Consider the following 12,728-nt stretch of genomic DNA (forward strand, 5'->3'; position numbering starts at 1 on the left):
TGTGTGCTGTGAGAGCGGGGAGGGGCTGAACAGCTGCCAGAGAGGCTGCGATGCCCCGTCCATCCCTGGAGGGGTTGGAGGCCAGGTTGGATGGGGCCCTGGGCAGCCTGGGCTGCTGGTGAATGTGGAGGTTGGTGGCCCTGCGTGCGGCAGGGGGTTGGAGCTCCGCGATCCTCGAGGTCCCTTCCAGCCCTGGCCATTCTGTGACTTCAGAGTGGGAGGGGGTCAGGGTTGCGGGGCAGCTGCATTTGATAGGAGAGGGCAGGAGGAGGGGAAGGGGGTTCAGATGGAGAGATTTTAGAGTGGAGGGGGATGTGGGGGACAATAAAATGGGACTGGAGAAATGGATTCAGATGGGGGGGGGGAATGTAGGGGAGGGGTCAGGGATGTGGGGTGCCTGCACTTAAGGGGAGGGGGTAGAGAAATAGATTCAGAGGGAGAGGTTTTGGAGCGCAGGGATCTGGGATGGGTGGGAGGTCATGCAAATGGGTTTGGAGCTGGAAAGTTGGGGTGGGGGTGCCACTGGGATGTGAGGTTTTAGGGGAAAAAATGGTGTCTTGAGTGGTGTTGAGGAGTGTGGGGTGTGCTGGGGAGGCTTGAGGTGTGTGAGCTTGGGCTGGGGGTGGAGAAATGGGTTGCAAAGGAGAGATTTTGGGATTGAGGGGTTGTTCCTCCTCCCAGCCGTGTTACCTCCGTGACTGGGAGATGCAGGTGCACTTTAAAATCCACGGGCAAGGCAAGAAGAACCTGAACGGTGACGGCTTTGCCATCTGGTACACCAAGGACCGCATGCAGCAAGGTAAACCCTGCTGGAGGAAGGCTGTGCCTGCAGGGAGGGCTGTTGGTTCACCTCTTTGGGGCACGCGGTGGCCTGAGAGGCTCTGTGCACTCCTTTGGATCCCTCGGAGGAACTGTGGGGCCTCTGTCTCTTTTCTATCCTTCTTACTGTCTGTCCTTTCCCCCCAGGGCCCGTCTTTGGAAGCAAGGATAACTTCCTGGGCCTGGGGGTGTTTGTGGACACCTACCCCAACGAGGAGAAGCAGCAGGAGGTGAGCTGGGGTTGATGTGTGCCCTGCTGGCTGCAGTGTGGGCAGCTCAGCACCGAGCTCAACTTGCAGCCAGCGAGGTGTGAGCTTTTTGGATCTGAAATTGGAGGCCGGCTGGCTGCCAGCAGGCATTACTCAGCTTGCCTTGCCTCCTTCTCCTCCCCGCGTGGTCGGTTTCTTTGTAGTGAGGCAGTCTGTGAGCAGATTTGTTGTCACCTTCACCCAGAAAAAGCAGGGTAGAAGAAAACAAATGGGTCACCACCGCTGCGTGGTGAGCTGCTGAGCTTTTGGAAGGCTGCAGGCAAGCAGGAAGCAAACGTGGACTTCATGGAGCTCGAGCAGAGCAGCAGCCCGGCAGCCCCCCCAGCTGGCTGCGTGCTGGGGCTGCTTTTGGAGGGGCACAGCGTGCCTGCGCTCTGCTGCTCTGCCTGCTGTGTCTGCTTTTTGCCTGGGGCTCTGTTGGTGTTGGTTGGGGTCGTGAGGCGGTTAAAACCTGACCTCCCCCATCCTGGTGCTGCTTTGTTGTCACTTGTGAAACGATTCGCCTTTTGGTAACTGCGGCTTCTCCTGGTGAACAGGCACTGTTTTACCCCCACAACCTCAGTGCTCTCCCCGTACCCCCAGGGCTGCCCTGGTTCCTCTCTGCAGCCCCCAGAGGATGCAGGGGGCACCGCTGCGATGCGCCCTGACCTTGCAGCTGCTGAATAAACAACGTGCAAACGTTGCTAGCAGCCTGCTCTGGCCCTGGGTGGACTTTGTGCTCATAGCCGTGCCTTGGTGTGCTCTGACCGAAGGCTGTGGTGCTCCTGGCACCGTGCAGGGATCGGTGCCGTGTTGGTCCCACGGATGTGCAGGGCTGTGGCTGTGCTTCTCCAGCCCGCCAGCTGCATCCTGCCTGAGAGCCCCAGCAGCTGAACCCCCCCCTCTGCCTTTTGCCCTCGCTGAGCTGCACACAGAAGATTCCCAGGTTGCAATTTAGAGTTGCTAAACTCTGGTCTGTGACCATTTTGCTTCTGTGCTCTTTCTTGCTTTGCGATACTGGACTCGCAGGCTCAGAAGAGGAGGTACAGCCCAGGAAATCAGGTACTTGCTCTTGCTGACATCCCCATTTCCGAGCTGCTTGGTGATACTTTGTCCTCTCGGTAAGGGAATTCCCTCAATGGAGCTGCAGGCACCCCTGTGTGAGCAGGGAGCAAGCATGAGAACTTCCTCTTCTGTCCTACACGTGTGGTAGCCAAGGCGAGGGGATGACCAGGGATGGAGCTTTTGGGGAAGCGTAGCTGGGGTGAAGGAACCTGGGGTCAGTAGGAAGCCACAGAATCACAGAATACCCCGAGTGGGGAAAGGACCCGCAGTGATCCCAGCTCCTGCTTCCAGCTGGGACCACCCGAAATTCAGCATTTCCAGACCCCGCGGTCGCGCCGCGATGCCGGGGCAGAGCTGGGAGCTGAGTTTGGCCCTTGTCCCCGCAGCGTGTTTTCCCCTACATCTCCGCCATGGTGAACAACGGCTCCCTCACCTACGACCACGACAGGGATGGCAGACCCACGGAGCTGGGGGGCTGCACAGCCATGGTGCGCAACCTCAACCACGACACCTTCCTGGTCATCCGCTACGTCAAGAGGAGGCTGACGGTGAGTTGCTGCTTGCTGGGGGGCTTTCGGGCAGCCGTGCTGGGCCTGGTGCTACCAGAACCTCTTTGTTTGCAGGTGCTGATAGATATTGATGGTAAGCAGGAGTGGAGGGACTGCATCGACGTGCCTGGCGTGCGCCTGCCCCGTGGGTACTACTTTGGGACCTCCTCTGTCACCGGAGACCTCTCAGGTACTGCTGCGTGGGCCCTGAGCAGCTCTTGTGCAGCTTTGGGTGTCTGGAGGTGCAGCTGAGGCGTGGAGGGGCTTCCAGAGCGCCTGAGGATCTCCTCCTGCTTGAGGGAACTTTGTTTTTCATCTTGGGAAGCTCGGATCCCGGTCTGGGTGTGCTGTGCAGCTCCATAGGCAGCTTTGAGCTCCATCTGCCATCAGATGAGGCTGGCGGTGATGTCCGGGCAGTGAATGGGCAGAGCTCAGCCAGCACCTCCTGCCAAACAGCAGCTGCTCGGGAGGGTTGGTCCCCAAGCTGTGAGGAGGGTTGGTCTCCAAGCTGTCAGGAGGGTTGGTCTCCAAGCTGTCAGGAGGGTTGGTCCCCAAGCTGTGTGCCTCAGGAGGAGCAGAACAGAGCGAGAGCCGAAAACCTCATCTGTGATGGGCAGAGCCTGAGGGCAGCGCTGAGGTCGCTGCTGTCCTGCTGCTGGGGGTTAAAACACTGCTCTTAAAACGCTGTGAGAACAGAGGTGCTGGCTGTGCTGTCAGAGCAGCTGGAGTCTGCTCTTTGCATTTCCTAACTGCAGGGCAGTGGTGCTGGGGAAGGGTGCAGTGTGGGCTGATGGAAGCGGTGCTTTGCAGGAGCTGAAGCCCTTTGCCTTTCTCTGCTCACCCCTTCTCTTGCAGTGCTGCTTGGGGTGCTGTGAGGCCTGGAGTTACCCAGCTCTGTCTCGCCGGGCAGGTTTTAAGCCTGATTTTGAGTTACGCCCTATGAAAGCACACTGGCTGGTGTCTGGGCCCGGTGTTGGCTCCAACAAAAGTTCCTTTTCTTCCTCAGATCTCTGCCTAATGCCCTGGGAGCTGGCAGGCTGGCCTGGAGCACTCGCGTTGTCCCACTAATAACACCCCGGTCACAAGCAGAGGAAATAGGGTCATGTGAGGCTGATTCTAACACTCTGCTTTTGCAATGGGGGAGCGTGAATGCTTTTGAGTCAGACCGTGGCTCGGTCCGGGCTGTTGTTTGTCGGTTTAAGTAGCTTAAAGGTTCCCGTTGGAGGTTTTGGAAGAGCTCAGAGCCCTGAGGAGGTGAGTTCTGCTGGGAGGGGACAGCTGGCATCCCGGGGCCGTTGGCTGAGCGACGACGTCCCACGGTGCCACCAGTGGCATTGGCATCCCTGGCTGGGGCCGTTTTGCTGGGTGACACCTCAGGGTTCATCTGCTCTGCTCGCAGACAACCACGACATCATCTCTCTGAAGCTGTACCAGCTGACGGTGGAGCGGACGCCGGAGGAGGAGCGGCGGGACAAGGAGGTTTACCTGCCTGTGGTGGACAACCTCAAGCTGCCAGGAAGTAAGTGGGGGGTGGAGGAGCAGGAATTGTGGCGTCTCAGCAGGGAAGCAGCTGAGCTCTGTTAGGAATCGTGCCGCTTTGGTTGGGAGGATGGCGATGAGCTGCTGCGCAGCAACCGAGGCCTCACGGCTGTTCCTCTCCCCTGCAGTGGAGGCACCGCTGGAGCCCATGAGCGGCCTGGCTCTCTTCTTAATTGTCTTCTTCTCCCTCGTGGCCGTCGTCTTCGCCATCGTAATCGGAGTCATCGTGTACAACAAGTGGCAGGAGCAGAGCCGGAAGCATTTCTACTGAAGCTGCAGTGTGACAGGCTGCCTCGTGGCAGCGCCCCCGGTGTCCCCAGGAACCACGGTGGGGACGGCTGCTGTTTGTCACTGGGCTCCTGGACTCCCCCGGTGCCAGAGGGGACCCGCGTTGTGCTGGGGATGAAGCTGCTGTCCCCTGCAGGCCTGCTGGGAGCTGGAGCTGGGCTCTGGGAGCTGCTGGAGGTGGCTCGCAGCGCGGTGGCGGCGCTGGGCTGGCTCTGCCATCGCGCATCCGCGGCGGTCACCGCTTTGGCTGTGAAGTCCCAGCCCTGCTTTCCTCGCCGGGTTCCTGCCACAACCCCTTTGCAGCGGTTTCGTTTCCAGGAGGGCTTTGCCAAGCTGTTCTCCTGCTCAGGCTGCTCCCATCACCCACCTCAGACCTTCTTTAGAGACCCTCCTGCTTTTTCTTCGCCCCTCAAACCTCTGTGCAGCCCCTCCATCCATTAACCCCCGGTGCTGGGTGTTCTGAGGACACGCTGACTGCTTCCCCGCTCCAGGAAGGGTTCAACACCGCATTCTCCCTTCTCAGTCCCTGTTTGCTGCTGCCCTGGGGCTCGGCTCTGTCCCTCTCTGGCATTCTGTGCCTCCACACACCTCCAACACCGCCTGCATGTCGTTGCTTTGCCGGCTCGTTGCTCCCAGCAGCAGCAGCTGAACCACGGGGGCCTCTCAGAGCCGCAGCCCTCGCTGCCTTCCAGGGAGTCCTGGTTTATTCCTACCTCAGTGACTGCTTCTGTCAGTGACTCCTCGCTGTGTTTCTCTCATGGGAAGAAGCAGCGTCGCCCCGGGGGCTGCACTGGGCTCCTGCAGCTGCTCTCGTGGATTTGGGGGGTGATGGCACGGGGTGCCCACAGGGACGGCAGGTCGGTGCGTCCCTGAGCTCTGAGCACGTCCAGGTGGCAGCACTCTGCTCATGGGTGCTGCAGGCAGGGCTGGGAGCTGTTTTTGACCCAGGATGGGTCCCAGCGTGCGGGGAACGGTGCCTTGTGGGCAGGATGCTTGTACTGGGGTGGATGGAAGCTTGTTAAAGTGCCCGAAGAGCCGCTGTGGGGCCTGGAAGGGGGGCTGCTCTGTGATGTTTTGCCTCTGTTTTGCCTGAGAGCCAGGAGTGAAACGTGTGCACCTCTTCCCAGCTGTAACGTGTCTTGGAATAAATGTCGGTGTGTGTGTGGCACCGCTGCGCTCCTTGTGCTGAGCTCCTCCTGGCGCTTTGCTCGCAGAACTGCTCTGCCTCGCCCGTCTCAGTTCTGATTTTATTAAGGAGGGGACGGGGCTGCGCCCCCTCGGTGCTCCGTCCTCCGATGCTGTGGATGCTCAGTGTTTGCTCCCAGCACCGAAGAGGCGCAGCGGGCTCACCAGCTTCATGGCCAAGTAACCCTGAGGGGGGAGGAACGGGGGGAGGGGGGCTCAGCAGGGCTCCGTGAGCAGCAGGAGGGGGTTTGGGGGGCCCTTTGCGCTCACCGGGGCAGAGTAGATGAAGTTGAGGAGCAGAAGGAGCAGCAGCAGCAGCGCCGCGGTCGCGGTGATGCGGCAGCGGTGCCGCCGCCAGACGGCGTAGCGCAGGGCGCGCAGCGGGGCCAGCAGCCACAGGAAGGACGAGTCGGGGCGCCTGGTGGACGAGGAGCCGCGTCACCCCAACCCCTGCCTCCCCCTCTGCGCCCTTCGGGATCTGCGAGGCTCACACGGGGGGCTGCAGGGGTGGGTACGCGTTGGGCTCCTCCCGGCCTTTCCCCGCCGGTCTCTCTTCTGCTTCTTTCTCGTCGAGCAGCTCCAGGCTCAGCTCCAGCTTGCCCTACAGGAGGAGCAGCGGGTGGATATGGGGCGGGATGAGTTTCCCTGCCCTTCCTCCCCCCCCCCCCCCCAAATCCCACTGCCCTCCCCTTCCCCGCCGTACCGCCATGCGCTGCGTGCCACCCTCGTGCACCACGCAGGGCCACCAACCCCGCGCCAGCTTCTGTCGGAACAGAGAGAAACGGGGGGGTCCCCGAGCCTTCCCCCAGGGCCAGGGGCTCAGACGTGGCTTTAGGGTGCAGTCCTGCGGCCGCTGGGCTGGACGGGGCAGCCGGGTGAGCTCCAGCTCCAGGATACCTGCAGGGAGAAGCGTCAGCCCTGGGTGTCCCTCTGTGCCCCTCCTCGGGTGGGCAGAGGGACCCTCACCCAAAAAATCATCGGCTGAAAACTTGTCGTTGTCCCACACTTGGAGGATGAGCTTCGGGGGCACCTTCAGCACCGTCTCATCCAGGCTCCAGAAGTGCTCCTGCACGGTGTGAGGGGAGGAGAAGGGGGTCACTCCCGGCTCCCAAAACCTCGTTTCTCCCCCCCTCACCACGGGGCACGGCACCTTGCGGGGCAGCACGCAGCGCTGCTCGGCTGCCAGGTACTGGAAGGGGAAGACGAAGCGCCAGTGGAAGCTGCCGTCGCCCTGCAGCGCCCGGTAATGCACGTCCGTCCTCTGCTTCTGCTCCTCCAGCCCATCCAGCCAGCTGCACGCCGTGGGGAGGGAGGAACAGCTGTCCTCACGGCCCCCCCACCTTGTCCCCACGGCCTTTGGGACGCAGCGCTGGCCCCGCGCTCACCCGGTGACGTAGATATCGCTCATCCTCTGCCCTGCTGCGCTGATGTCCCCTGGCTCCACGTCGCGGGTGTTCCACACCACACAGCGCAGCTCATAGCTGGGGAGGGGGGGTTGTGTCACCCACCCACCCCCCGCCTCCCCCCGGGGACATTCCTGTCCCGTGGAGAGCTCTCACCTCTGGGGTTTGCGGGGAGTGATGTCCACGGGGGGTCCAGGGGGGCCGAGGCTGGCGGGGAAGATGTCCACCCACATCTGCACCTTGCCCTGTGCCGTGGGGTGGATGTGCTGCCGCTTGTCCCCTTGTGAGCTCCCCGTCACCCACCCCCAGCATCCCACCTTGTGCCCACTGTGTTAGGACCCCCCCCTAACCCACCACCCATCATCTCCAGGCATCGCTTTATGGTATGGTGTCCCAATTGTCCCCAAACCAGCATCCCTCCCTGCTGGGCTGTCCCTGTCACCCCAGGGTCCCCATTGCCTCCAAACCAGCATCCCTCCCTCTCACCCCACTGCATTCCCTCCATGCCCGAGGTTTCCACCACCCTCAGCTTTGTCCCCACCACCCCCAGGCCCAGCACCTCTCCAGCTTCCCCTACCCCCCCCACTCCTCTTTTCCCATCACCCCCTGACATTTCTTTGCCCCCACCACCCCATCCCCACCTGCTCCAGCCCAGGCTGGGTGCTGTTGTACAGCGTCCTGGTCTCCAGATGCTCGGGGACGAGGTTCCATGCATGCAGCACATTCAGGGCCAGGCGCTCCCGGGGCGCCCCGGGGTGACGATATGTGGGGGGTCCACTCTCTGCAATGCCAAACCCTCTGGATGGACCACCAGAGGGACCCCCTCACCCCCCCCCCCCCCCCCCCCCCCCAGACCCCAACCCACCAAAATGGCTCAGCAGGAAGGTGGAGCCCCCAAAGATGACGGCGGTTCCATCGGCGCTGAATTCGGGTGCCTGCAGCCCCCGGGTGTGAGCCAGGTGCTCCAGTGCCCGGCTGGGGCTCAGCTGGTCCCGCCAGCGCCCAGGGCCATCGCTGTGGGCAGTGTGGGGCTGAGGGCTGTGGTGTTCATCCCTTCACGCCCACCCCGTAGCCCCGTGCCCACCCAATCCCCTCGTCTTCCCCTTTGTGTCATCCCCAGCTCCCCATGCCCGTCCCCATGTGCCCTTCCCAGCTCCCCGTGTCCTCTGTGCCAACCCCGTCCCACACCCCATCCCCAGCTCCCCATGCCCATCCCCTCGTTCCCAGCTCCCCATGCCCCCTATGCCAACCCTGTCCCACCTCCCTGTTCCCAGTTCCCTCTGCCCATCCCCTTGGTCCCAACCAATCTCCATCCCTGCTGCTGTCCCATCCCACCCCATCGTCCCCAAATCCCTGCCCACTCTGTCCCCGATTCCTGTTCCCAGTCCTGTCACTATCCCATGTACCCACTTCATCCCCTGTGCCCTCCACAACTCTTTTTCCCCACCTTCCTTCATCCCTATGCCCTCTTCAACTCCGTGTCCCCATGTCCCTGTGCCCTCCCCATCTTGTCCCCACACCTTTGTGCCCACCTCCCTGCCCCCCTGTCCCCCGATGCCCCCCATCCCCTTGTCCCCATGCCTCCGTTCCATCCCCATGTCTGTGTCCCATCTCTTTGTCCCCATACCCCTGTACCCCTCATACCCTCCTTGTCCCCATGCCGCTGTGCCCTCCTCACCTCCCTTGCCCTCATCCCTCCATACCCACCCCCTCCCCACATCCCTACCCCCAATCCCAGAGCCCCCTCCCCATTCTGGGGGTCACCCACATGCGGTACAGACGGGGCAGCCCACAGTGGGCACGGAATCGGGACAGCAGCCGGTTCTCCAGGTCGATGGTGGTGCTTCCAATCTCCTGGTCGGGTGGCAGCAGGTCGTGGTCCAGCAGTGAGACCCTCAGGTCCTTCTCCAACGGGACGGTGCCCATCACCTCGAACATCCTGGCAGTGGGGTCAGCCCCGAGGTGAGCCCACGTGGGGACGAGCACCGGTGGGCATGGGGACCTGCTGGCACCGGGGCAGGGGCTGACAGGTGTGGGATGTGCTGGCGTGGGGACTGGGGGGCATAGGGAGCTGGTGGTGTGAGGAATGGGCGTTATGGGACCTACTGCCATGGGGAAGGGGGAGCTGGTGGCATGGGGACCTTGGTGGCATTGGGACTTGGTGTTATGAGACCTGCTATCATGAGGAATGGGGACTTGGTGGCGTGGGGGATGGGAGCTCGGTGGCACAGGGACTCATTTTTGTTGGAGCTACTATTATGGGGAACGAGGAGCCGGTGTGGTGCCATGGGGACTTGGTTTTAGGGGGCCAACTGCCATGGGGAATGGGGTCTCGGTGGCATGGGAACTTGGCTATGAGCCCTTTTGTCGTGAGGAATGGGGAGCTGGTGGCCGAGGGAATGGGATCCTGGTGCCATGGGGACTTTGTGTTACGGGACCTGCTATCATGGAGACTGGGGAGCTGGTGGCACGGAGACTTGGTGGCAATGGGGAGTGGGAACTCAGTGGCAAAGGGACTTGGTGTTATGGGACCTACTGGCAAGAGGAATGGGAACTTGATGGCATGGGGACCTGCTGGTGTGGAGAATGGGGACTTGGTGACATGGGGAATGGGATCCTGGTAGCATGGGGGCTTGGTTTTATGGGACCTGCTGTCACGAGGAATGGGGAGCTGGTGGCATGGGGACTTAGTGGCATAGGGAATGGGATCACGCTGGCATGGGGACCTGCTGTCATGAGGAATGGGGACCTGCTGCCATGATGATGCGGTGTTACAGGGGCACACCTGCATGGGGAATGGGGAGCTGGTGGCATGGGGACCTGCTGGCGTGAAGGAGGGGGATGTGGTGCTGCGGGGACCCTCCAGCACGAGGAATGGGGGCACACTAACAGAGAACTGCTGGCACAGAGACCTGAAGGCAAATTAGGGATGTGGTGGCATGGGGGGTGGGGATCCCCCAGCATAGAGCCCCTACAGCCCTCCTGGGCACCTCTGCTCTGTGCCAGCCAGGAGTGGCAGTGCCACCAAGCCACCCACGGTGGCCCTACCTGCCAAAAACTGGCTCCACGGTGTTGGGCACATAGTGGTCACGCTTGCCCAGTGTCTTTGCTCCCAGCGAGACACGAACGTAGGGGTCACACTGGCAGCAGGGAGGGGGCCGTCAGGGTGACGGATGGTGACACACGGGGTGGGGGACGCGGCGGTGGCCTTACCATCCCATTGCGGTCACGGGGGGACAGGTCGAAGGCACGGACGATGTAGACGCGCACCAGGCACTGCTGGGGTTGGCTGGGGGGCAGCTCCTGGAAGCGGCGGGGCGGCGGGGGCACCCCGGGGTCCTCGGGTAGGGGGTAGAGACAGAACAGCCCCTGGGAGAGGGGGACAGCATGGCCGTGCACCCCCAGTTCCCCCCATCCTGGGTCTGGGGTCCCTGTGGGCACGGGGGTCTCACCTTGAACTCGCCCACAGGCACGGGGTCGTCCCCCTGCTGCCCCCCCGGCTGGTAGAGGGGGAAGGTCTGGCAGAAATCCTGCAGCCCCTCGAATTTGGGCACCGCCTCCAGCTCGCAGCCGTACACCTGCGGCACAGCGGGGCTGCCTTGTCCCCATCCCTGCTGTGCTGTTTCTCCTCTTCCAGTCCCCTTCTTCGTGGCTGTTCCCATCCCATCACTGTCCCTGTCCCCAGTCATCTTCATTCCTGTCCCATTCCTGTCCTTGTCCTCGTCTCGTCTTCACCCCCCGTCCCCAGCCTTGTCCCCGTCCTTGTCCTCATCCTGTATTCACCGCAGTTCTTATCTCTGCCCCATCCTCATCTCTACCACTTCTTCATCACTTTCCATCCCTAACCCTCATCCCCATCCTGTTTCTCCCCCAGTTTCCATCCCTGACCATGTTCCCCTCTTTATCCCCGTATCCTTATCACCAACCATCCCCGCCTCCATCCCCATCTTTGTTCTTACCACCACCCCAGCCCCGTCCCAGTCCCACCCTATTCCCACCCCCATCCCCACCTCTGTCCTTCCTACCCCATCCCCATCCCCTGCCCCATGTCACGCTGTTCCCCTCACCTTCAGGCTGTCCCTGTGTGTCCTCCGGTGGCTCTTTGCCGTGTCTCCCATGGCCATGTAAAATTTGCTCCACCAGTCGCCTTCTTCCTCATCCTCCTCCTCCCTCTCCGTGTCCTGGTGGGCAGCAGGGTGAGGCAGGATGCCTCTGGTGGCCCCTGGTGGCCCCCAGTCCCTTTGCCCACCTTGTCTGCAGTCCCCTTCTCAGCGGCCACCTTGGGCAGCATCTGTTGGGAGTGGGGGGGACATTTGGGAACAGGAGGCGGGGGGACCCCGCGGCACAGCCTGGGCTGTTGGGGGTGGGGACAGGTTTTGGGCACACAGGGGGGCTCACCTGAGCAATCCTGCCCCAGGCAGCAGCTGTGTGGGGGGGGGACACAAAGTGAGTGTCCTGCAGAAGGACGGGGATGGGACAGCAGGGGGGAAGAGGTGGGACAGGGAGGGGGCATGGATGGGACAGGGATGAGAAAGGGATGAGAAAGGGATGAAGCAGGGATGGGAAAGGGATGGATGGGATGGGACAGGGATGGGACAGGGATGGGGCAAGGAGGAACTGGAGTCAGGGACAGGGCAGGGAGGGGGTAGGAGGATAAGAGGGACAGAAAAGGGGCGGACAGGGATGGGGTAGGAATAGGAACGGGATGGTGGTAGGGATAGAGATGGAACAGGGATATCTGAGGGATGGGGAAGGGACGGGGATGCAGTAGAGGGTCCCAGGGAGAGGGCATGGAAGGGGCCGGGGGCGGGGGGGGTGGGACAGGGTTGTACCGGGGTTGGAACCCGACACAGGGACACGAGGTTGGGGCAGCTGCTCCTCTCCATCGGGCTCACGGCGGAACCTCGCCAGGTCCTGCACGCACGCCTGGCCCACGTGGGGCCGGAACCCAAAGCCCTGCGTGTCCAAAACCCGCAGCCGGATCGGGGGCACGTACTCCTCCTCCACTGGTAGGTGCTGGGACCAAGCCACGCCGTCACCCCGGGCTGCCAGCACCCACGGGTGGGCTCTGCTCCCCGTCCCCGTGTGCTCACCAGCGTCAGCAGGAAGGCGTTGATGGGGAAATTGGGGTTGGTGGCGAGGTCGGTGATGGGGGGGATGCGCAGGACGTGCCCCCCACACTGCACCTCCAGGCTGGGGGCGCGCACGGGCAGCAGGCAGCGGCCACGGAGCCCCCGCAGCCCCCACGCCAGCACCTGCAGGGCCCACATCCGTTCAGCCCTGTCCCTCACCCATCTCCATCCTTTCCTGCATCCCTGTCCTTTTCATCCCCATTTCCATCTTCTTCATTGCTGTCTTTGTTGCCTCCTGGTCTCCATCCCCACCCTTGTCCCCTTCCCATCTTCATCCCATTCTCCATCTCTGCCCCATTCCTGTGCCCAACCCAATCCCCAACCCATCTCCATTGCTGTCCCTGTTCCCATTCCTGTCCTCATTGCTGTCCTGTCTTTGTCCACATCCTTGTCCCCAGCCTCCCTGTCCCCATCTTGTCCTATCCCATCATACCTTGTCCTATCCCATCCCATCCCATCCCATCCCATCCCATCCCATCCCATCCCATCCCATCCCATCCC

At 62.3% G+C, this 12,728-nt stretch overlaps 2 protein-coding genes across 3 annotated transcripts in view; one reads left to right on the forward strand and one right to left on the reverse strand.

Annotated features, from left to right (window-relative positions):
- Positions 1–615: 615 nt before the first annotated feature.
- Positions 616–5,675, forward strand: LMAN2L (lectin, mannose binding 2 like). 2 transcript variants are annotated; one of them, XM_042834278.1, is made up of 7 exons: positions 616–799; positions 967–1,049; positions 2,097–2,129; positions 2,519–2,680; positions 2,756–2,870; positions 4,080–4,199; positions 4,348–5,675. In XM_042834278.1, exons 1-7 carry the CDS (start codon positions 631–633, stop codon positions 4,488–4,490), a joined length of 825 nt encoding a protein of 274 aa, XP_042690212.1. In that variant the 5' UTR covers positions 616–630; the 3' UTR covers positions 4,491–5,675. The 2 variants fall into 2 exon arrangements, with proteins under 2 accessions (XP_042690212.1, XP_042690213.1); XM_042834279.1 differs by lacking the exon at positions 2,097–2,129.
- A 140-nt stretch (positions 5,676–5,815) lies between these two features.
- The window catches only part of LOC122168723 (myoferlin-like), an 18,842-nt gene continuing 11,929 nt past the window's right edge, over positions 5,816–12,728 (reverse strand). The window contains exons 28-45 of the mRNA XM_042834277.1: positions 12,189–12,350; positions 11,928–12,111; positions 11,494–11,503; positions 11,163–11,265; positions 10,548–10,673; positions 10,309–10,464; positions 10,144–10,235; positions 8,864–9,034; positions 7,961–8,109; positions 7,737–7,876; positions 7,252–7,340; positions 7,078–7,173; positions 6,843–6,984; positions 6,659–6,758; positions 6,396–6,589; positions 6,184–6,293; positions 5,963–6,110; positions 5,816–5,878 (exon numbers count right to left, since the gene is read on the reverse strand). Of these exons, the coding sequence (XP_042690211.1) occupies positions 5,816–5,878; positions 5,963–6,110; positions 6,184–6,293; positions 6,396–6,589; positions 6,659–6,758; positions 6,843–6,984; positions 7,078–7,173; positions 7,252–7,340; positions 7,737–7,876; positions 7,961–8,109; positions 8,864–9,034; positions 10,144–10,235; positions 10,309–10,464; positions 10,548–10,673; positions 11,163–11,265; positions 11,494–11,503; positions 11,928–12,111; positions 12,189–12,350 (2,235 nt within the window). The remainder of the gene's footprint in view (positions 5,879–5,962; positions 6,111–6,183; positions 6,294–6,395; positions 6,590–6,658; positions 6,759–6,842; positions 6,985–7,077; positions 7,174–7,251; positions 7,341–7,736; positions 7,877–7,960; positions 8,110–8,863; positions 9,035–10,143; positions 10,236–10,308; positions 10,465–10,547; positions 10,674–11,162; positions 11,266–11,493; positions 11,504–11,927; positions 12,112–12,188; positions 12,351–12,728) is intronic.

This window comes from Centrocercus urophasianus, unplaced genomic scaffold, assembly GCF_019232065.1.
Source record: "Centrocercus urophasianus isolate 14NV4802_14NV808 unplaced genomic scaffold, USGS_Curo_1.0 seq_443, whole genome shotgun sequence".
Classification (NCBI taxonomy): Eukaryota; Metazoa; Chordata; class Aves; order Galliformes; family Phasianidae; genus Centrocercus; species Centrocercus urophasianus.